The sequence below is a fragment of the Bos indicus genome, chromosome 5 (assembly GCF_029378745.1).
Source record: "Bos indicus isolate NIAB-ARS_2022 breed Sahiwal x Tharparkar chromosome 5, NIAB-ARS_B.indTharparkar_mat_pri_1.0, whole genome shotgun sequence".
Taxonomy (NCBI): Eukaryota; Metazoa; Chordata; class Mammalia; order Artiodactyla; family Bovidae; genus Bos; species Bos indicus.
The window spans coordinates 94,350,468-94,374,342 of NC_091764.1; the positions used below are offsets into that span (position 1 = coordinate 94,350,468).

General features: G+C 39.3%; 1 protein-coding gene across 3 annotated transcripts in view; it reads right to left on the reverse strand.

Moving 5' to 3' along the window:
• PTPRO (protein tyrosine phosphatase receptor type O) overlaps positions 1 to 23,875 on the reverse strand; it is a 264,792-nt gene that overhangs the window by 43,548 nt on the left and 197,369 nt on the right. For 2 of the 3 annotated variants that reach the window (XM_070790021.1, XM_070790020.1), the window contains exons 13-17: positions 16,083 to 16,222; positions 12,587 to 12,719; positions 10,527 to 10,647; positions 6,742 to 6,810; positions 4,124 to 4,207 (exon numbers count right to left, since the gene is read on the reverse strand). In XM_070790021.1, coding sequence (XP_070646122.1) covers positions 4,124 to 4,207; positions 6,742 to 6,810; positions 10,527 to 10,647; positions 12,587 to 12,719; positions 16,083 to 16,222 — 547 coding nt within the window. The remainder of the gene's footprint in view (positions 1 to 4,123; positions 4,208 to 6,741; positions 6,811 to 10,526; positions 10,648 to 12,586; positions 12,720 to 16,082; positions 16,223 to 23,875) is intronic. The other variant, XM_070790022.1, reaches the window with a different exon arrangement.

Genomic DNA, 23,875 nt, shown 5'->3' on the forward strand with positions numbered 1-23,875 from the left:
TTCCCAAGGGTTCTTATTATGTAAAGCTATGGGACATGCCAGTACTGAATTGTGGGACTTCACAGCAAGACTGAGAGAATTTTCCCACATTTTCAATGGCTGTACTGATCCTATGACTCAAAGCAAGGGAAAATTCGCTTTTAAACATGAAGTTCAGGCTTTGCTAGCAGTTTTCCCTTCATCACTTTATGGACAGAGATCATGAGTGTGTGCATGCCACAGTGAGCATTTTGGATGATGTTGAGGTCATCATCTTGTCATTGCAAAAGATTTTCTGAACAACTGATTAATAACACTCATGTGACATGTAGTATATACACATATAGGATTATGCACTTCCTTTACTTTTTCTCTTTCACTTTCATTAGATAAGGTTCAAAACCCTAATGACTTCAAGAAGTTAAGATGCATTAGGAGGTGGAAGGGAGGTTCAAGAGGGAGGGGACATATGTATACCTATGGCTGATTCATGTTGATGTATGGCAGAAACCAACACAATATTGTAAAGCACTTATCTTCCAATTAAAAATAAATACATTTTTTTTAAAAAAGATGCATTATTTATAAGTTCTTCATGATTATGACTGTCTTGGAAAGCCTACCAGAATGGAATTCATTCCAAGAGGAATATCAGGCAATGGCAGAGACATGGGGTTTATGATGGTTAAAAACAAATACAAAGTAAACCTGAAAACAATAAAGTCAAAAAACTCTAAATTTCCTAAGCATTGTGTACTTTTTCATGATACAAACACAAATCTTCACACCTTAAATAGGTCTTTAGAGTTATGTCATTCTCTGAATAGAACATGCCACAAACAGGAGTAAAGCTGAGCAGCAATATTGCAACATGCTTAAAATACTGACTATTAAGGATTTAGAACAGGCAGATGAGTATGTGAGTAGAGCATGGGGTGACTATGATAGTAAAGAAAAGAGAGTAACAACACTGAATCTGGAGAGAGCTGGTCCAAATGAGATGGTTTTCTTTGAACAGGAAATATAATCTGAGATCACTAAAGTCAGAAATCCTGGCAGAATGCAATTTTAAGATTAAGCCAATGGGCACATAGGCTCCACGGTGATTCTGCCACTACTTGGGAAAAGATTTGAGCCACCCTATTTAGGCAGGAGACAGATGGGCCTGGCAGGGTAAACCAATTGGAGATTCATTCTCTATTGGCAAGAAAAGAATAGCAGGACAATTAAGGGAGGAGGCTAGGCCTTGCTCAGACCATGTATTTCTTGTTCCTGAAGTCAGGAGACCTCCCTGACTACACCTGCAGAGAAAGGCTCCTTGGAGGTCAAAGGGGGATTAATGTCAAGTGATGCTCTGCCCAGATGCCTTTGAGGTAGAGATGTGTGGGAGGATCCTCCCACAACATGGCAGGATCCTGAGATATATCAAATATGGACTGTGAACCAAGCAAAGCAAAATGTTTGGCTGAAGGAAACCCAGAAGAAATGCCCAATAAAAGCAATTCAACTGCCATGAGGGTGCGACTCAGCAACTCTCTCTCTCCCTTAGTCTGCCTGTGTGTCCATCCACATGTACTGTACATTTTTCCTCTTAATAAATACTCTACCTGTTTCATGACTTTCCCTCTTTGTGAAATTCTTTCCTGCAAAGCCAAAGGGCCAGGGGTCTTGTCATTGACCACTGGTCTGGTGGCTAGGATCTGGTGTTTTCACTGCTGTGACCCAGCCCAATCTCTGGCTGGGAACCAAGCCCCACTCCAAGCCATTGCCAGCTGAGGCCACCTGAGATCAATGTGAGGGAGAAAGAGTCTCTGGATTTCCACACAAATCATGAGAAGCATCAAGAGGACTTTATACAATCTTCAGGAACATATCTATCCAAGAAGTTGACAGGTTAGACATGAAGCCAGGCAGTGTTAAGAAAGAAGGGGATGGCTCTGTTATTTGGGGTGGTTGTTAATAGAGAGGTGAAATATGAAGACAGACACATCTGAAGGAGGATTTTAAAAGACTACCTAGCAAATGAAAGCAGGGGAAAATATCCACAATTTATGAGATAAAGAGAAAAATAGCATAGAGTAGCGAATTTGGGTGGCTTTCTGAGTACTGAACTGTAACTGAAGGAGCAGGGACCATTCATTTTACCTCTTTTATATCTTGCATAGCACAAGTCTAGGGCTGGAAACACAGTCTGGTTCAGTATATTTTCATTGCTTGTTATGTGTGCAGTTGATGGAAAATGCAGAAAGCCTGGGGCTCCATCTTTTGCTTTCTCTTCTCATCTGGAGATAACTGTTTATAGCCTCAGGACCATTCTTTTAAAAACTACTGAGTGGGTTTTTCCCTTCCGAAGTTGGGTCGCATGCTATTTGAGCAGTACTATAAATAACAGACCTTGAAGGGGTTGCTGAAATTTGAACCTGTGTTCATCAGTGGGAAGGCTTTCCTGGTAGCTCAGCTGGTAAAGAATTCGCCTGCCACACAGGCGACCCCAGTTGGATTCCTGGATTGAGAAGATCCCCTGGAGAAGGGATAGGCTACTCACTCTAGTATTCTTGGGTTTCCCTGGTGGCTCAGACGGTAAAGAATCCTCCTGCAATGCAGGAGACCTGGGTTTGATCCCTGGTTTGGAAAAATCCCCTGGAGAAGGGAATGGCTAACTACTCCAGTATTCTTGCCTATAGAATTCCATGGACAGAGGAGCCTGGCAGGTTATAGTACATGGGATCGCAAAGAGTTGGACATGATTGAGCGATTCATTTTCCACTCTACATGAACACCATCTGATGTCAAATATTTAAAATATTGATTGACTGTGGTGAAGTCCTATACAGAAGACTGTTATTAAGAATAAACTAGGAATAATAGTGAAGGGGTCTTTCTCATCCAGCACATTCCTCTGTCTTTATTACTTATACAGCTTGTCTACCATGTTTCAGAAGTTTTTCAACTAGTCCTTTTTTTTTAATAAAGAAAATACAAATTCTGGTATTAACAATCTCCATTGTGAGGACATTCTTTTTTATACTTTTCCCATTGCAAATCAAAGTTCTAACTTTGCCCACTGTATTTCCTCTGTCTTCAGAGAAGCCGAACATTTGATCAATTCTATTTGAATGGCTAACTCTCCAGAATGCTTTAAATATTGAATTCTGTCCCCTCCCCCACCATGAGACCTTTTTCCAGTCCGTGAACTGTTTTTATTGTTTTTATCTGAGTCCTTCTCAAGTTGTCCAGTTTCTGGATCCATTCGTACATAATTTAGTACTTAAACACCGTGGACTAATACTTAAGGACAATGATTTTTTTTCCTCTGAGAAACTGCTGCCTTATACTGACTTATGGTTCAGAAAAAGAAATAGTTCTTCCGGATACATTAATCTCAAAATTCAAGATCATGATCATTATACTTTATAAAAATTAAAAGATACTCTTTGAGATTTGATTATTAAAATGATTTACAAGTCAAGAAAATAAGAATTTAAAGGAGGCTTTTTAGAGAGGAAAGAATAGATTTCAGAGACACTTGGGTTTGGAATCTGAATTTTCTATATAGTCATGGGCTGTCAAGATAGCTAATCTCCTTTCGCCTCTATTTCTACCACTGTAAAATGATGCTGATAACACTCTTTGCAGAGGTGTGGGGACAATTAAATCAAAGGATCATACAAAGAGGCTCACACATAGTCAGTGGTTCAATATTCACTGAGTGAGTATTATTATAAAAACATAAATTCCCCCCAAAACAGAGAACAGTGTTTTGGGTTTCTTTGTCTGATTGCTTTTTTTTTTTTTTTTCCTTCTTGGAAATATGGAGCTAACCAATGGAAATTGTGAGAAAAATGGAATGCATCATTTTTAAAGATGAGAGGCCATGGACTAACTCAACGATGAAATGAATGACTTAACAATAGATGGAAGAAAAGCTTGCCAAGAACATCACAAGAAGAAAATTTAATTGGGAAAACATTATAGTTAGCATCTGGGTACCATTAGCTGCTTTATTCCATTTCAATACATGACTAATAATTTCACATGCTGCTAAACACATAAAATCATTAAAAAGGGTTTTCTCTTTGGTTTACTTCTTGAAAGCTAACTTTTAAAGATTTTGTGTTAGGTAAACAGTAAAAAAGTCACTTACCAAGGATTAATATAAAATGCCAAAAGATAATCAGTCCAAAGACATGAGGGTAGCAGGGTTAAGAAAGCAAATATACTCCTACGCCTGTGAGCGTTGATAGATAACAGATGTAAAGATGAAAAAGTGGCAAGAGTTAGTAATACAAACTGTGAACAGAGATCAGTAAATTACTGACTGGGATCAATTAAAATGACAAGCACCTTAATTACGGTTAAATATTATTCCATTCTCTGAAATTTAAACATGAGGGCTTAAATGCTATAATATTGCCCAAATCAGTTTTATTCACATGCGGCCTTATTGTAATCAGATATATTTCTTTCAACTTGGTTTGTGTCAATTAGCCTGCTATTAGGTGATTACATTTTGCATTCATTTAAATGAGGCTCTGAAATGCCTCATTAGTTACCTCCAGTCTTATTCTTGGATATTACCCTTGCAATGCTTAAGGCTATTTTAAGAAATCTATAACATCATTTGATAGCTAACAGCAGCTTGTGTAAGGAATACAAATGGTTAGTTTGAGTATACTGATTCTGGTAAACAAGCTTTCAGAACACATTCTTATAAAGATGCACTGCTAGGTATGGCTTTCTATATTATTTAAAATATAAATGATTATAATACACCATTCCTCAAAATAATCCTTAAAACAAGGGCATGGCATTACATCCACATACCATTCATCCAACATATGACTATGGAGCTCACTGACTGCCTAGTTTCTAATCTTATACTCCATGGAGTGGGAGCAAAATTACTTAGCTTCGTGTTAATTCTAATGCAGACTGTTGATTTAAAAATGCCTGATTTGAATCAAATGTCAGCGATTTACAACCTAGTAAAATAAAACATGTATTAATGTAGATCTTAAAATATCCTTTGGTTGTATGTATAGTTATTCTGAGAATTCGGGAAAATGACTTTGTCAGTTTGTTACTTTAGTTATTATACATCTTCACTGAGATATGTATTTTCAGTTAGCCAGAAAATGTTAGCGTTGGCAAAACTGTCTTTGGCCCAGAGCTGCACAACAATTTTTCTTAACTTTTATAGAAATGTCCTGAAATGAATTCTCTTTTGTTTCAGTTCTCCCATAACTGATCTCTCATAAAGTTTGTAAATTGTGACCAGTTGTGTAGTTAGTAAATATATTGATCTGAGTCACAAGTACAATGTTATCAGTTTCTAGATGGGTCCCTCATCACTACTCTGTGAATGGGTCTTTTTTAAAGGTGAGACAGGCAAGCAATGGGATTGCCCAGGTGGTGCTAGTGGTAAAGAATCCACCTACCAACTAGGAGATGCAGGTTCGATCCCTGGGTTGGGGAAAACCCCTGGAGTAGGAAATGGCAACCCACTCCAGTACTCTTGCCTGGAAAATTCCATGGACAGAGAAGCCTAGTGGGCTACAGTTCATGGAGTTGCAAAGAGTCTGACACAAGTAAGTGACTGAGCATAGGCAAGAAATGAATATCAGTGAGTCAGTCTCTTAATCTTGGAGAGAGTGCTAATAATATTTGAACAAATCTAGAAATGTTTTCTAACTTTTTACTTTCAAGAGTTTATGGGTTACTCTTGACAGTTGGATGAATCATATTTGAATAGCAAAATTCCATTCAGGGTGAAATTTTAAAATAGCACAGCATATTGCCTTATTAAAAATAATCCGATATCACATAGATTTTCAGCTAAAGTGGTCTCAACTAGTTGCGCATTTAGCATTTACAGTTTAAATAAAGCACCCCCTTCATTAATTCTGAGAGTAAAATTTCTAGTATCACATACATACTTCTTTCAGATTAAATATTTTTAGGGGGTTAGGAAAATAGAAAAAAAAATCACCAAGGATTAATATGAAATGTATATCTTTAAGGGTATTTTGCATGGAGTTGCTTGTGAAAGAAACTAGAACATATAAGCAGTGCTGGCTTCATATTAAAAGGTTATTTAATTGGCAATTTTGTTGGGTATTCATTGCTGTACATAGGATCATTAATTCATATGGATTACTGTTAGGTATAATGTCAACTGATTTAACTTCATGACAATGCTTTCTTAGTTCTCAGAATACCTCCTCCCTCCAAGTCCTTAATACTCAAGCATATAGAAATAACGAGGCTACCTTTCTCAGGGAATCTTTCGTATTTATCTTCCTGTAAGCATAAGAATTGAGAGCCCCAAACTGTATACTTCTTGATTTTTCAACAGAAGTAGTGGCTCAGGCGCTGAAGCCTGAGTTTTAAACAGAGATGCTGTTCTGTCTCTTGTCTACTTGCCTGGACTATCCTCTTCCATCTTCAGCCATACTTCCTCCATGACCCTCCTGCATTAACCCTTCATCAGCCCAGCTGCGGGCAACTCACACAACTGCTTCATTTCATTCCTTTGTGTAATGTATCAGTACAGAGCTGACCACCTCATTTTCTCTCCTTAGTTAAATTAAGCTTATATAAGCTAATGTACTCTGTGAAGAAGTCATCTTCAAGTTCACCATCACTGAAATTATGAAAGGGTAACCAGGCAAAACCATCTATTTCCAAATACAGCACAATCAAGTTTGGAGCACATACAGCATAGTCAAGCTACCTACAGACTTGTTCCAAAACAGTACTCACCAGTTGTATGGGAGCTTCCCATCCCGCTCCAAGGATGCAAAATTGACGAAAGTTCCTGCTCCACACTCCCTGTTGGAAAAGAACCACAAAATCAAGATCAGCGTTTGACAGAGCACGTTTTACTTTGATACAAAAGAGTCTTTATGTCAAGGTAAAAAGTTATCTTAAGGTAAAAAGCCTTGATGTCATCTCAGAGGATGAGATGGCTGGACAGCATCACTGATGCAATAAACATGAACTTGGGCAAACTCTGGGAGATGATGAGGGACAGGGAAGACTGGTGTGCTAGAGTCCACGGGGGCTCAGAGTGAGACACAGCTGGGTTCCTGAACAACAACAAAAAAGATTCTTTAATCATCAGGGCATTAACCATTTAAAAAGTCAATATAAGTTGCTTGCATTCTGCATTTGGATATGATGCAAAGTAGAAAGACAAAATCTTTCACGGGGGTGCACACACCCAAGTCAAGTTATTTGAAGCCGAAAAGATTTGGTTCACAATCCTTACCAAAGTGCACTCGTGATCGTAACATTAACTGTTGAACGAACTATAGTAGGTAGAATACTTTCATTATTATTATTATTTTTTTTTTTACAGAACCTTCACTAGTAAGGTATAGAAATGCTCTTAGATAGACTAAAGGTTTTCCATTTTTAACAACTATTCCTTGTTTTTATAGCATTTTGATTTCCTCTTTAATAGATGGTGGATCAAACTGAATTGTTTTCTCCCTCCAAAACTTTCCTTTTATGTTGTTATGCCCATGTTATTCATCACTTGAGATAAAAAAGTGATACATACTGAAATAGATTGGCTTATGTAGTCAGTAGAAAATATTGTTAAAGTTTTTTTTTTTTTTTTTTCCCCAGAAGTGGAGGGAAAAGGTAAACCTAATTCTCATGCTTTCTCCGACTTTTGGTTAACAACATGTGGAAATAACATAGCTCACTGGGGTGCATACATTTCATTTTTTTCTCTCTATAAAATTGATGGGCTTATTCAGAATTGAAGCAGAGATTCTGACATTATTGGCACCACCATGTCATTACTTCAGTTATCTGTCTGTCCTCATTAGTGTTCTAAGAATAGCTTTCTTCCTTGAAAAACACACTAACATATTATTATGTCATGTGGTATATATTATAAATTGGATATCATCAATTAATTTTCCTATATCAATTTCCTGTATATGGGATTTCTTTTACTCTCTAACTCAAGGGTTCTTAATCTAGGATCCAAGGATAGAATTTATAGCTCTATGAACATATGTGGGGAAAAAAACACATCTTTATTTTCACAACTTATAACTGAAATTTAGTAACTGCTCCAAGTATTAAAGTATACAACAAGCCCCAATGACATCATTAGCAGTTATGAGATTTGGTAATAGGACTTTTGGTAAGGAGATTTGGTAAGAGGCCTTTTTCTACAATAGACCTGCTGCAGGTATTAAAATATTGTTCATCATCATCACTCTGATGAAATTTGAGAGTTCTTAGATTTCCTACTAAATATTGTTATCAACTGTGTTAATAAAGAAACATACAACTCATCTGTTTTCTGAACACTTTGATTACCACATTTTCATATAGTTATTTTCTTTTTTAATCCTATGTGTCTTATTTTATGCATTTAGTAGGAAAACACTATTCTTGGAAGAGATCAACAGGCTTCATCAGACTGCCAGAGAGAACCATGTACAAAAAATATCAAGACTCTCTGCTCTGATGACAAGCTGGCTGAAGTAGAATCATTCCTCCTAAATATTTGCCTGTATCCATCACAAAGGACGCTCCTGCATAATACCCCTACTCATAAATACCCCTACTCCCATTTCTACTTCTGTTACCAACCCCCCTCACTATTGCTATTAACAGCTAACATTTATTGCTTGCTTCCTATGCCACTATGCTATTGTTGCAGTATTGTTCCTGCTGCTGCTGCTGCTAAGTTGCTTCAGTCGTGTCCGACTCTGTGTGACCCCATAGACGGCCTCCCACCAGGCTCCCCTGTCCCTGGGATTCTCCAGGCAAGAACACTGGAGTGGGTTGCCATTTCCTCCTCCAATGCATGAAAGTGAAAAGTGAAAGTGAAGTCGCTCAGTTGTGTCCGACTCCTAGCGACCCCATGGACTGCAGCCTACCAGGCTCCTCCGTCCATGGGATTTTCCAGGCAAGAGTGCTGGAGTGGGGTGCCATTGCCTTCTCCCAGTATTGTTCCTAACTAATCTCTAATGCAGGACTGTCAGCATCTCTTTTGGATGTACGCTCTTTCCCTTGCTTCTAGGCTACCACACTCTCCTAATTTTTCTTCCACTCTACTGGGTGCCTCTTGTCAGCTTTGTTTTTGCCGTTATCTTTCATCTTCTCCCTAAAAATCTTAGATTGTTCTGGTGCTTAATCCAGGGCCCTCTTTTCTAATTTACTCTTCATTCCTGGACTACCTCCAGTCTATAGCTTTAATACCATTTGTATGCTAAGAACTCCCAAACAGAAAGTACTTGAGGATGCGCTCTGATAAGAAATGCATCTGTGGTCAAAGGAATAGGGAATCCACAAAACCGTAAATCAAAAGGCTTTCCTAACAGCAAGAAAAATGAAACTGCCTGCAAACCTGTGTAAAAGGAACAGAACTAACAGGGGGACTCAAAAGGACCCTTTCATAAACTCAGCAAATATTTTCTGATAAAACAGCTTCAACAGAACTAACGAGGAAAGGGATTTCTTTTCTTCCTTGTGGTCTCCATATGTATTAACTCCTTTCATTTATCATACTTAGTAGGGACAGATGTTTCTTTTACCCCAAAATATTTTCAAATGAAAGTGAAAATGTTAGTAGTTCAGTTGTGTCTGACCCTTTGTGATTCCATGGACTGTGGCCACGAGGCTCCTCTTTCCATGGAATTCTCCAGCCAAGAATACTGGACTGGGTTGCTGTTCCCTTCTTCAGGAGATCTTCCCCACCCAGAGATGAAATCTGTATCTGTTGCATTCTGGGCAGATTCTTTACCATCTGAGCCACCAAGGAAGCCCAAAATATGTTTGGAAGTATCCAAATACAGTGAATGGATCCCAATATATGGGCTACTTAAAATGATAAGGTTGACAGTAAGAGGTCTGACTTTGTGTAAACAAACCATCCTTTGCTTTACTATTTCAATGGTAATGTTTTCTAAAACAATATTGAAAAGTCTACTTAGAAAACAAAAAATAGAAATAGGCATTAAAAACTAAAAGTAAACTCACCCCTGTACAATTTAGGTGTGTAAATGCCATTGTTGTGTTGTTTATTCACTAAATTGTGTCTGATTCTTTTGTGACCCCATGGATTATAGTCTGCCAGGCTCCTCTGTCCATGGGATTTCCCAGGCAAGAAAACTGGAGTGGGCTGACATTTCCTTCTCCAGGGGAATCTTCCTGGCCCGGGGATCGAGCCTATGTCTCCTGCATTGGCAAGCATGTTCTTTACCACTGAGCCACCAGGGAAGCCTACATGTAAAAGCTACGCGTACATGGTAAATATGCTAATCACTCAATCGTGTCTAACTCTTTGGGACCCCATGAACTATAGCTCATCATGCTCCTCTGTCCATACAATTCTCCAGACAAGAATACTGAAGTAGGTTGCCATTCTCTTCTCCAGAGGATAAGCACAACCCAGGGATCAAACTCAGGTCTCCTGCATTGCAAGCAGATTCTTCACCTTTGGAGCCACCAGGAAGCCCACATGATAGATAAAAATATTCTAAAGCCTGTGGGTAAAAGTTGAGCAAAATACAACTTACCTTGCCATCTGCAGATGCTTTCTCCTAAGAATAATAAGGGTAACAAGCAGCAGTCCAATTAACAGTGTGCTGAGGATGGCCAGCACGGAGATGACCACCACGTTGGGATTCATTTCTGTAACTAAAGATAAAAGCCATACATCTTCACTGGAGCTTCCATGACGTGGAAACTAACAGCACCATTCATCATATCTCATCTAATTTAAAGACTAACACACTTATGACCATAGCAACAACAGCAACAATGACATTTCTCCGAGTCAGTGATGGCTTCTTGCTGGTCAACTCTTACGTGGTAGAATAGATTGGCAAACAGTGTTTGGGTGGGTAGAAGAACTGAGTCCACTTCAAAGGCCCACGTTCAGGACATTCTTATTAAAGGAAACCGTGAAATGTATATAATGCCTGTGCCATGATTTAAGCTCATTTGAAAACAAAAATGCTAGAAGTCATTATCATGTATCATCACTGTTTAACATTTTCAAAAGCTTAGAGAGAGGCAGGCTCTTATTTTATGTCCATGGCTTTCAAGTCAGAAAGCACAACTGTGTATTCCCCTCACAGAATAACGTATATGAAAAAGGCATTAGCACCCTGCCATCTGCTGCAGCACTTAACGCATCGCTAGCAGCAGGCTTTCTGATGATCTGTAACCATATGTTTAGGGGTTTTTCTATCTGCATAACTCAAGAGATTAAACTTATTAATACATTTAGGGCCTTTAAGAACAGGGGTTGTATCTCTTTCACACACTAGGTTTCCTATGATCCATCCTTTAGTGCACTTACACATTGCCTAATTTACATACTACCTGGAAGATCAGGATGTTAAAGGTGCGAATATACATCAAAGATTTTTGTAAAGCTCTTAAAAGCGGATCAGAGGAAAAGAGGAGACACTATTCTCGGCACTGATCATGACATCACAGTACTGGCCAACCCGCACAGTCCTTAAGGCTTTGGGCATTTGCCACTTCCCATGTGGGCCAGCTTGACTCCACTGTACAGACAGAAGTATTAGAACAGAAAGAATGTTAGACTCATAGAAGAGATTGTTCAAGTTCGCTTGACTACTACCTTCCATTTGGGGAAGCTCTGATGCAGTCTCTCCTGGCCTACTTTTCCTCACTTGCAAATACATTTAATAATATCACCTGTTTTACTGGGTTGGTGTACAGATGACAAGGAATCATGAACATTAAAGTATTTTTAGAAAATGGAAAGGTGTTGAAATGCAAGACCATTAGTATGCTTTTCAGGTCTATTTTTGCTCTTCTGAAAAAGCAGAAACTAAAAACAGGAAAAAAAAAGTTTCTTCTAGTGGTCACTGGATATAGTGGCTAAACATGATTAATGCTTACATACGTAAATGAAAGTGAACCCATTAGAAGTGTAATGTGATGGTAAGAGTAACTTTATTACAGGCAGCTTCAGGGAGGGTCTTAGATGACAGAATTAGACTCAAGCAGAGGAGTGAAACAAATAATATAACTCAGAAAAAGAATAAGGGAATAGCATTATACCGAGCCTTTCGTTAATTTCTAATTTCCCCAATTATGCATTCTACTTGACTAGAAATTTTTTAGTTTTGGTCCAGTAATTTAGGTTCACCTTTATTCGATCAGTGAAAGGGCAAGGTCAGGACTACAACAGATGCACCTGAGTTGTTTACAGTACTGTGGGTACCACTGAAGAGGGTGATGGGGATGATGAAGTTGATGATGAAAACAACTAGCATTTAGACAGCATGTACTAGAGCTTTAGGTACTTGATTTCTAAGCCTCAAAACATGTCAACAGGTACATATTATTACTCCAGCTTTACAGATGGAAAAACAAAGCTTCAGAATAGTAATTATCGTTCCCTAAATCACATAACTGGTAAGCACAGTTTGGGGTTGGAATTAAAGTTTTCCTGAACTCAGAGCCTGAAACTTTTCAGTGAAATGTGAGTTTTCTTTTTAAAAATGATGAATTATTTATATTTAAAAGGAAAATTTAAGGCAAATCAGGAAAGATGTAATTTCCGAAGATACCAGATTCCACTGGTGCCTGTACTTACCCATTGTCGAGATTGCTATGAATGTCGGGACGCTGGGGCTGTCATGGCTAAAGCTGGTGACACTACAGTTGTAGGCGGTGGCAGGAAGGAGGCTGGAGATGGTCACCACATGAGAGGAAACAGAAATTGGTTCCTGGAGGTGCAGAAAATAAGATAAATGTTATGTTTTATTCATCTAGTTTGGCTTTTAAATTACTTTTCATAATTGAGTAGATAACGTGTGGACAGAGTAGAAAAACTGAAAAAAAACAAAAAAGGAACCAATGAAAAATGTTTCCTTCTTCCTGTACTTCCCATTTACCCAATTACCTTCCATGGAAGCAGCCACGGTTGTAGTTTTTTTTTTTTCTTTCCATCTGTGTTTTATGGATGTATAAACATATAAGAATACAGCGATAACATAGTTTGTGCACCATTCTACTTATTTTTATCTTGGTTATCAGTATATTTTGGCACTCTTTCCATACCAGTACAGATAAAGCTATTTCACTTTAAGGGCTGCACACAAATCCATTGAAAGAACATACTTTATCTAGCCAGTCCTCTGTTAATAAATGTTTAAGTGATCTCTGATTTTTTGTTGTTATAAACAATTCAACAGTTTCACAATTAATGGGAATATATGCATATGTACACACACTCATTTTATATATGTATGTATATATATATGTGTATATATAGAAGGGCTTCCCTGGTGGCTCAGTGGTAAAGAATCCACCTGCCAAGCATGAGACGTGGGTTAGATCTCTGTGTTTGGAACATCCTCCAGAGAAGGAAATGGCAACCCACTCCAATGGTCTTGCCTGGGAAGTCCCATGGACAGAGGAGTCTGATGGGCTATATAGTCCATGGGGTTGCAAAAGAGTGACTTAGTGACTAAACAACAACAATATATACATATATACATTCATACACAAAACCTGTGAATATATTTGTGTGTATGTATGTATATGAATATTCATACATATACAAACACTCATATTCTTAGAAGTTGAACTGCTGGGTCAAAAGTTATATCTTTTTAATTTTGAAAGATATAGACAAATTATCTTCCATAGACATTTTCCAAGGGACCCATCTATTGTCAGAGCATGACAATACCCATTTCCCTACGTTTGTTTTTATGCAACAAATTGTATACAATTTGCAAACTTTTTGAACTTTTCCCATCTTATTAGTGGAAACTGTCCCTCACTATAGTTTTATTTTGCATTTCTTTCACAGTGAGTGAGCTTGATCATCTTTTTATATGTTTAAGAGCCTTCTATGTTTATTTTCTATGAAATAGTTGCTTTGGGTTGCTGATCTTTATCTTTTTTATTTGTAGTAGATCTTTGAATATTGGGCTTCCCTTGTGGCTCAGCTGGTAAAGAATCTGACTGCAATGCGGGAGACCTGGGTTCGATCCCTGGGTTGGGAAGATCCCCTGGAGAAGGGAAAGCCTACCCACTCCAGTATTCTGGCCTGGAGAATTCCAAGGACTGTATAGTCCATGGGGAAGAGTTGGACACGACTGAGTGACTTTCACTTTTGTATATTAAGAACACTACCCCTTTTGTCTACATTCTCTGCTTTTAAATAGCATCCACCAAAGGCATAAAGACACTGTGTTCTCCAAAATGTTTAATGTTAACTTATTCTTGAGTAAAAGTTGTTAATTTGGTGGGCCAATGGCCATCCATTGACAAGTACAACTATACAATATAAACCAGCATAACATCCTTTTTCAAAACAAGGGTCAGAAATGCCTCTACCTAAAGAGATGAGAGCCATCAGCAAGGAGTTCACACTCTCACTTCTTTCACTATCCTATAAAAGAATGCTTCCGAGAAAAGATTTTTGCTAACAGGCCTCAGTTGTATAAAGTAGCTGCCTGATCATCATTTTCTTAAAGGAAGACATTACTGTAGTTGCAGAGAATTAAATTCATTACTGGCAGAGCAGCTTTTTTCTAAAAGGATTCTTGGGATCCAAAGGATCCAGCTGTTCAGTACAAATCAAAAAGAGATAGTCTGGTTCGTAGACCAGACTATCAAAAGGGGAGAGAAATCAAAGCAAATTATGTTTAACACTCAGTATAAAAAGATTCATACTGCTAGAAATCCTTTTTTCTTTTCAATCTCATAAGCTGCATTATTTAAAAAGCATCAATTATTTATGTTCATAGTATTCATCTTTGCACTGTATTTTGTGACATGCCTCAAAAATTTGTCCTTTTTCTTCCATGTCTGACTATAAAGTAGTTTTGTCTTGTGGTTTTGTTACCCCAAGGCTCATCTGTCTCCTTCCATTCAATTTAACCTGGTGGATAACTCAGTATTCATCTTATCTGTTATTTGTGACCCTAAAGCTTTAACACTCACCTATCTCAGCCTTCATTTTTTCCCAAATAAAATTATCCTCCTTACTAATGTCTTTTAAATTCTCTTAGTAATATGGGTCTCACTTCTGGCACTTACACTTCATTTTAATTATTTCCACTCTAGTGTAATATCCAGAATTAAATGAAAAAATAATTGAAGGTATTGATTATACCAGGCTTCCTGGGTAGGTCAGCTGGTAAAAAAATTGCCTGCAGTGCAGGAGACCTCGATTCAATTCCTAGGCTGGGAAGTTCCTCTGGAGAAGGAATAGGTTACCCACTCCAGTGTTCTTGGGCTTCCCTGGTGGTCAGATGGTAAAGAATCTGCCTGTAATGCAGAAGACCTGGGTTCAATCCCTGGGTCAGGAAGATTCCCTGGAGGAAGGCATGACAACCCACTCCAGTCTTCTTGCCTGGAGAATCCCCAGGGACAGAGGAGCCTGAGGGCTACAGTCCATGAGGTCACAAGGAGTCGGACATGACTGAGCGACTAAGCACAGCAAAGCACCCTGATTATACCAGGGCTTCCCTGGTGGCTCAGTGGTAAAGAACCTGCCTGCCAGTGTAGGAGACTCAGGTGCTATCCCTGGATCAGGAAGATCCCCTGGAGAAGGGCTTGGCAACCTACTCCACTATTCTTGCCTGGGAAATCCCATGGACAGAGGAGACTAGTGGGCTACAGTGGGGTCGTAAAAGAGTCAGATACAACTTAATGACTAAACAACAATAGTGATTCTAACATTTGTGTCCCCTACAACATCTGCCACATAAAGGCCAATTAGTTCATATTTGTTAAATTATATTTTATATGGCAGTGTATTTTTATACCTTACCTCAATTTAATGGCCAACAGACAACCGCCTCAATTTAATTCTCCAGCATGACCCAGAGTGGATAAAAACTGGAGACAGAAGACTGATACAAAGATGAAAATAAACTTTGTGACTTGGCAAGTTAGTTTTAACATATTTGGGGCCCATTCTAAGAATAATTTTAAATTTCTATCACTGGAACACAAAACCACACATGCAGAGTTTTCCTTTTATATCATTCAAAGAAAGATTTTTCACTTTGCTCAGATAATGAGCCTTAATTAAAATTAACTCAGAAAAGGAAAATCCAAACATACGGTACCTGGAGTTTTGCTTCCTGACTGGAGCCAACTTGCTGGCAGAAGACTTCGAAGAAATCAGCTACTCCCTCTTCCACCCACAGCAAAGTCACCGAGGTCTGGGTTTTATTCACCGCAAAGAGGGACTTTGGAGGAGCTGGTTCTGAGCAAAGATAAGTTTTAAAGCATTAATTTCATCTAACATATCCTTCCTTCATTAATCAGAAGGATAAAATAGGTGGAAAAAAATCCAAACACAGATGGTTAAAAGCACCCTACAGATTTTCTATTGCTTTGTGAAATATGTCCTTTCAACAAGACTGTCGTCTAACTTGGAAGGCAAAATTTTTTGCCTTTTTATCCTCTTTCATTTTATACTTCTCTTTTTGGGACACTTCTGTTTTTTACTTCAGCTTTATTATAGGCATAATCTATTAATAGTCTTTGCTGCAACTACAATGGAATTAGCACTGCCCATAGGTACAGAACTTCCTGGGTGAGAATTCAGTACTGAAAAGACAGAAAAATGAAAGTGATGTTCTCCCTTCTCATGGAGAGATCCAGTCTGGTGTCAAGGCCAAAAACCTGCCTTCCTTTCTCGAGAGATCATTTGGAATCATTTAGTCAGAGGAATAGCTTCTTGAAAATTTAGACAAAATTAAGACACGTAAAGCTAAAGAGATAACACAATTTTTTAAAGAAAAAGATTGATGAAAGAGGAGTTGATTATTGGTAAACTTTTAGAGGACTGATTTCTTTATCTTATTCTTTTAGGCAATCTTTTAAAAATTTATTTATTTTTAATTGGAGGATAATTGCTTTACAATGTTGTGTTGGTTTCTGCCATATATCAACATGAATCAGCCATAGGTATACATGTGTTCCTTCCCTCTTCAACCTCCTTTCCACCTCCCACCCCATCCCATCCCTCTGGGTTATCACAGAGCACAGGGTTGAGCTCCCTGTATTAAACAGCAACTTCCCATTAGCTATTTATTTTACATATGGTAATATGTATATTTCAGTGCTATTCTCTCAATTTTTCCCTAATAGCCCAGTTGGTAAAGAATCCTCCTGCAATACGGGGACCCTGGTTCGATTCCTGGGTCAGAAAGATCCCCTGGAGAAAGGAAAGGCTACCCAATCCAGTATTCTGTCCTGGAGAATTCCATGGACCGTATATATAGTCCAAGAGTAGGACATGACTGAGCGACTTTCACTTCATCACTTCCTGTTCCCGCTGTGTCTGTAAGTCTGTTTTCTATAGACATTTAATCATTTTATAAAAATAATTTCATTTGTTTATTTAGGCTGTGCTGGGTCTTCATTGTGGTGCATGGAGAGTGCCTGGCCTTCACTAGTTTGGTACATGGGCCTAGTTGCCTCATGGCATGTGGAATCCTCCCAGACCAGGGATCGAATCTGTGTCCCCTACACTGGCAGGCAGACTCTCAACCACCGAACCATCATGGAATTCAGTTCAGTTCAGTTCGTCACTCAGTCGTGTACAACTCTTTGTGACCCCATGAACCACAGCACCCCAGGCCTCTCTGTCCATCACCAACTCTCAGAGTCCACCCAAACCCATGTCCATTGAGTCAGTGATGCCATCCAACCATCTCATCCTCTGCCGTCCCCTTCTCCTCCTGCCCTCAATCTTTCCCAACATCAGAGTCTTTTCAAATGACTCAGCTCTTCAAATCAGGTGGCCTAAGTATTGGAGTTTCAGCTTCAACATTAGTCCTTCCAATGAACACCTAGGACTGATCTCCTTTAGGATGGATTGATTGGATTTCCTTGCAGTCCAAGGGACTCTCAAGAGTTTTCTCCAACACTGCAGTTCAAAAGCATCAATTCTTTGGCGCTCGGCTTTCTTCACAGTCCAACTCTCACATCCATACATGGAAAAACCATAGCCTTGACTAGACGGACCTTTGTTGACAAAGTAATGTCTCTGCCTTTTAATATGCTGTCTAGGTTGGTCATAACTTTCCTTCCAAGGAGTAAGCATCTTTTAATTTCATGGCTGCAATCACCATCTGCAGTGATTTTGGAGCCCCCAAAAATAAAGTCAGCCACTGTTTCCACTGTTTCCCCATCTATTTGCCATGAAGTGATGGGACCTGATGCCATGATCTTAGTTTTCTAATGTTGAGCTTAAAGCCAACTTTTTCACTCTCCTCTTTCACTTTCATCAAGAGGCTCTTTATTTCCTCTTCACTTTCTGCCATAAGGGTGGTATCATCTGCATATCTGAGGTTATAGATATATCTCCCGGCAGTCTTGATTCCAGCTTGTGCTTCTTCCAGCCCAGAGTTTCTCATGGTGTACTCTGCATATAAGTTAAATAAGCAGGGTGACCATACACAGCCTTGAAGTACTCCTTTTCCTATTTGGAACCAGTCTGTTGTTCCATGTCCAGTTCTAACTGTTGCTTCCTGACCTGCATACAGGTTTCTCAAGAGGCAGATCAGGTGATCTGGTATGCCCATCTCTTTCAGAATTTTCCACAGTTTATTGTGATCCACACAGTCAAAGGCTTTGGCATAGTCAATAAAGCAGAAATAGATGTTTTTCATGGAATCCCTGGACATTTAATCTTGATCAATGTATTAATCCACTAGTTAAGCAAACCATTCTGCTTGTGCCCTTTCATATACATTTCCAGTACTGAGGCCCTGGGCTTGCTGTCCGTCAGTTCTGGGTGTTGGTCTGCCGTCTTGTTCGCCCACTGCTGAACCTCTCCTGGTCCCCTGCCTATGCCCCTCTTCTCTGAGCCCTTCTCTCAAGTTCCTCCAATACATAGAATGCTCTGCCTGCATCCAAGTTCTTAAGCCAGGGTCCCTCTTACCTGCGTGTGTCTAGCCATCAGGTTCACGTAGTGGCATACTCGGCCCATTAGCATGACAGGCATGACAGGCAACTACTGCACTGTTTACCTGTCACTTGGATTTCTTTTCATTCTCGGTCCCACCCTCCCAAGTCTGTTCTAAGGCTCCTGGCATTTAGTGGGGCTTGAAAAAGCCCTAGAGGGCAGTTTACTCTGAGAAATGATATGTCTTTGTGGGGGAAGGTCTGGACCTTCTTTCTGGAATATCATCATCATGACCAGAACCAAGAAGTTTGTCAGAATCCTCCTTGCTGTGACCTACCGCAGTAGAGTAAGTTTGTGTCCAACTGTAAAAGAAGCATTTTTCCTTTCCAGAGGCAACCTGACAAGGCTGGGCAGAAGAGTTGAAGGAATAAAGTGATGAGTTGGTCTTGGGCAAGTATAATTCACAATAGATGTCAGAACCCCTTTCTCATTTGCTATAAATTATTTACTCCTCTAAACATTGTACCGTCTCACTTCCCCTCTGATGAAGACTGTTGATGAAACACAGAGGTTTACTTCCACTTCTTATGTCCTTCATAGTTGTCACTGCTATTTGGATTATGAGCCAGAGACCAAATCCTCCAATGATTCTGACTCCTGTAGAACCTGAATGGTTGGAAGCAAGTGTGACGTTGTCTGAGGCAGAAACGGGTGATTCGTTAGGCTGAGCCTGGGTTATGCCTCTTTAAAAGATGCACACTACAGAATTGCTCCTCAGAGTGAGTTTCTTAGACAGTAATTAGAACACCTAGAACATCTCTACATTTTTTTCCTATTGGGTTGATAAATTCAGTTCAGCTATCTGGTATGAATCAGCCCCTGTGGCCTAATGGATAAGGCACTGGCCCCTTAAGTCAGGGACTGTGGGTTTGAGTCCCACCTGGGGAAGAAGGAGTTGTATTTTGGGCTTCCCTAATAGCTCAGTTGGTAAAGAATCTGCCTGCAATGCAGGAGACCCCAGTTTGATTTCTGGGTCAGGAAGATCCCCTGGAGAAGGGATAGGCTACCCACTCCAGTATTCTTGGGCTTCCCTTGTATCATCTGATATGAACATTATCCAGATCTTGATCTCCAAATCTGATTGATTTTCCATGTGTGTTTACTCAGGTATCTCACTATTAACACCAAACTCCATAAGGTTAAAATGGAACATGGAGTCCCTGCCTTTCCACAAATCAATTGTGCATTCCACCTCTCCCTGATACTTTCATGAACAACATTTCAATTGTCTAAGCTGACAGTTTTGAGGCTCTCCTCTTCCTTTTTTGCACTACCTTTTAAAACTTCCTTTCATCTCTTCCTTTTGTTTATTTCTTTTATTATATTGCACACCCAGGCTTTTGCCATCACACTTAGCAATCATTACAACAGCCCTTTACTCCTTTTCCCTGTCTCTTACTTGATTCTTTGTTTTGTCAATGATGGTTTAAATTGTTTAAAAACACCACTTATGTGAATAACGAAAAATAAATAAATAAAAACACCACTTTGCTCCTGTTAGATTCTATCTGTACAATGATTTACCGTGATCAATTTCTAATGTGTCAAATCCAAATACAGTCAAGTATATGAATCTTCAGGCTGCAAACTTTCAAAGATGCGAATGCATTCACATGTTCAATTATGTTGTTAGTGCATATGTCTGGCAATACATTGTCACGTGTGTGCTTCCTCTACAAGTGGCTGTGTTTTTGTGTACCTAACTGTAGAGTACTGTATAGAGTACAGCGGTATAGGATCTTTATAGATAGAATTGAATCCAGCAAGGAACCAGAACCTGGGCCATCAAAAACAGGTGTGAGTGAAATTTCAACTTGCCCTCTGTCTCCTATTGCTGACGATCCTTCAGCTCCACCATCTCCCATCTCCCACCTCCTCTCCTTCTCCAGCCAGTAACTCTTCCTGCCTGTATTATCAACCTATCACAATACAGTACTGTATAGCTGAATGTGTTAGTTGGGTACCTAGGCCACCTTTGTTGAACTTATAAACACGCTCTTGGAATGGAACTCATAGTATGTAGGGAGTTTACCGTATGCTAAGTGTTAAGGATCCTACATACTTTGGCCACCTGCTACCCGTCACCACCATCTTTCCTGCACAGACATGCTGTCCTCATAAAGCCAGTCTTCTTGCTGACCATTACACAGGCATTACTCTTTCTCAACTCATGTATTTCTCAACCCTCAGTGTGTTCTTTCTGCTCTTCTGATCACCTTAAAGAAAAAGCCTTACCTTCTCCTTCAAGGCTTATCTGATGACTGTCTCTTGAGGCTCTGTCCCTTCTCTGACCTTCTCTCACCCTTAACTATTTCTTATGTGATCTGTGTGAGTGAAGTCCTGATTCCACTGGGTCCTTTAAGAACTGCGGTCATGTGTAATAAATTATTTTGTCTTCATTTTGATCTAGCCATGCGTAGGGATGCAATAAATCTTACCTGTTGACAGAATTAAAACCTAAGTCAAGATTCATTAACCAGAGGTGTTAGGATTTAAGCATCAAGTAAGATCAGACACGTCGGCATTGAATTTTGACATTCTCTGCCTTTGTATGGTGATTATATTTGTAAAAAGTCATCAGCTCTCAGGGGCAGAGTGAAAGACTGTTGTGAATTAGAAGTATTTTCAGTGACCGAAGAAATAAGACTTAGATACTGGAATACATGTTTCCTCTGGTCTGGCTGAGAATGTGGATGCAGGTGATGAGTGTATCCTTAGGAAAATATCCAAAGGATCTGGAACCTCTAACAGCCAAGTAACATTTTTTTTTCCTTCCTCAGGTGGTATATGAGGCAATAGATCATTCCAAAATCACTGTTCCCATTATTTCTGCATCTTTTTCTGAAAGACATCATGCATTCTATAGGTCAATGAGAAATATTCACAAGAAACCTGCTTGAAAATACTTATGATCTCTGTGGTAGGGATATTTTCCTAGATAAACTGGGGAGAAATTCCACCCTGCTATTCTGAAGAAAATAAAGAAAGTTATCATAATATTTCATAAGTGGAGGTGTAAGGAGTGACTTCTAATTAAATTTCACTACTCAGGACGACATCTGCTCCAGCGAAAGTGAAAGTCACTCAGTTGTGTCTGACTCTTTGTGACCCCATGGACTATACAGTCCACAGAATTCTTCAGGCCAGAATACTGGAGTAGGTGGCTATTTCTTTCTCCAGGTAGCCATTCCCTTCTCCAGGGGATCTTCCCAACCCAGGGATAGAACCCAAGGCTCCTGCATTGCAGGTGGATTCTTTACCAGCTGAGCCACAAGGGAAGCCTCATTTGCCCCAGGGGATGTATTAAAATTTTAGGACTGTATTGGGCTATATAGTAACTGCTAGCCACATGTGGCTACTGAATGCTTGACATCCGGTTAATCTAAATTGAGAGATGCTATAAAAGTAAAATACAGACTGGACGTCAAAGACTTTATTTTAGTATGAAGCAAGAACAACAATATCTCATTAATAGTTCTTTATACTGACTACATATTGGAATGAAACTATTTTGGATTTACTGGTTAAGTAAAGTATATTAAACTCAACTTCAGCTATTTCTTTTTACTGTTTTGTAGTGTGGCTCCTAGAAATTTAAAATTACATAAGTGGCTCTCACCATATTTGAACTGGATAATGCTGGGTTAGAACATTTCTTCCTGTTTGGTAGAGAAGTTTGCAAATTCTTGGCAGAAACTGGTCAGAGGGTCCCCCTGCTGCTGTGTCTCTTTTCATGAGAAGGCAAGGTCAGCTCAGCCCAATAGCCTAGGATGGCTGAGAACAGTAGTCTTGAACTTTTTGGGCACTAATGATCGGTTTCGTGGAAGACAAGTTTTCCCTGATCTGGGGCAAGGGTGGGGTGGGAGATGGTTTTGGAGTGGTTCAAGTACATTGCATTTATTGTGCACTTTATTTTTGTTATTATGATGGTGGTTTAGTCCCTAAGTTGTGTCCAAGTCTTGCAACCCAGTGGACTGTAGCTCTCCAGGCTCCTCTGTCCATGGAATTTCCCAGGAGAGAATACTGGATTGGGTTGCCATTTCCTCCTTGGGAGATCTTCTTGACACAGGGATTGAAACCACGTCTACTGCATTGGCAGGCAAATTCTTTACCATTGAGCCACCAGGGAAGCCTCTCTATTATTATTACATTGTGATATATAATGAAATAATTATACAACTCACCATAATGTAGTATCTGCGGGAGCCCTGAGCTGGTTTTCCTGCAACTATGGAGGGCACAACCTGGATACTCTGCACGCACAGTTCACTAGGGTTTGGACATACAGCCTCTAGAACTTTGAGAAAATGTATTTCTTTTGTTTAAGCCACACAGTCTGTGGTATTTTGTTTTGGCAGCCCCCAAATTTGCTAATATTTTGTATTAGCAAACTAATACAGTCTCTTACTGCTCAAAATATCCAATTCAGTCTAGTTAACAAAGGGGAGAGATATGAAGATTTTGTTAATGTTATGAAGAGTAAATGAGCTTTAATTTAATGTATACAAGACACTGTATATAACAAATAGTCATGGACATACTAGTTACGGAACATCTTCTGGTTATCATTTTCTATCTAAATGATATTTTAAATTTTTTTCAAAATTCCTCTTCTCCATATGTCTGATGTCTTTTGGTTTAAAATAATTTCAAAATCCATGACATTTGATTTGCAAACCTATGGACACAGGGAAAAGAGACAGACATGCTATTTTTACAAAATGGGATGTAGATACACAGCTGTTTGTTTTTAATTTTTGGCCACACTCTGTGGCATGTGGGATCTTAGTTCCCCAACCAGGGATCGAAACTGCACCCTCTGCATTGGGAGCGCAGAGTCTCAACCACTGGACAGGCAAGGAAGGCCCACAGCGTTGTTTGTTTTTAAATACTCTCAGCATTGCAAGTGTATACTGGACTGCTTTGTCCTCTCTTTCCTTC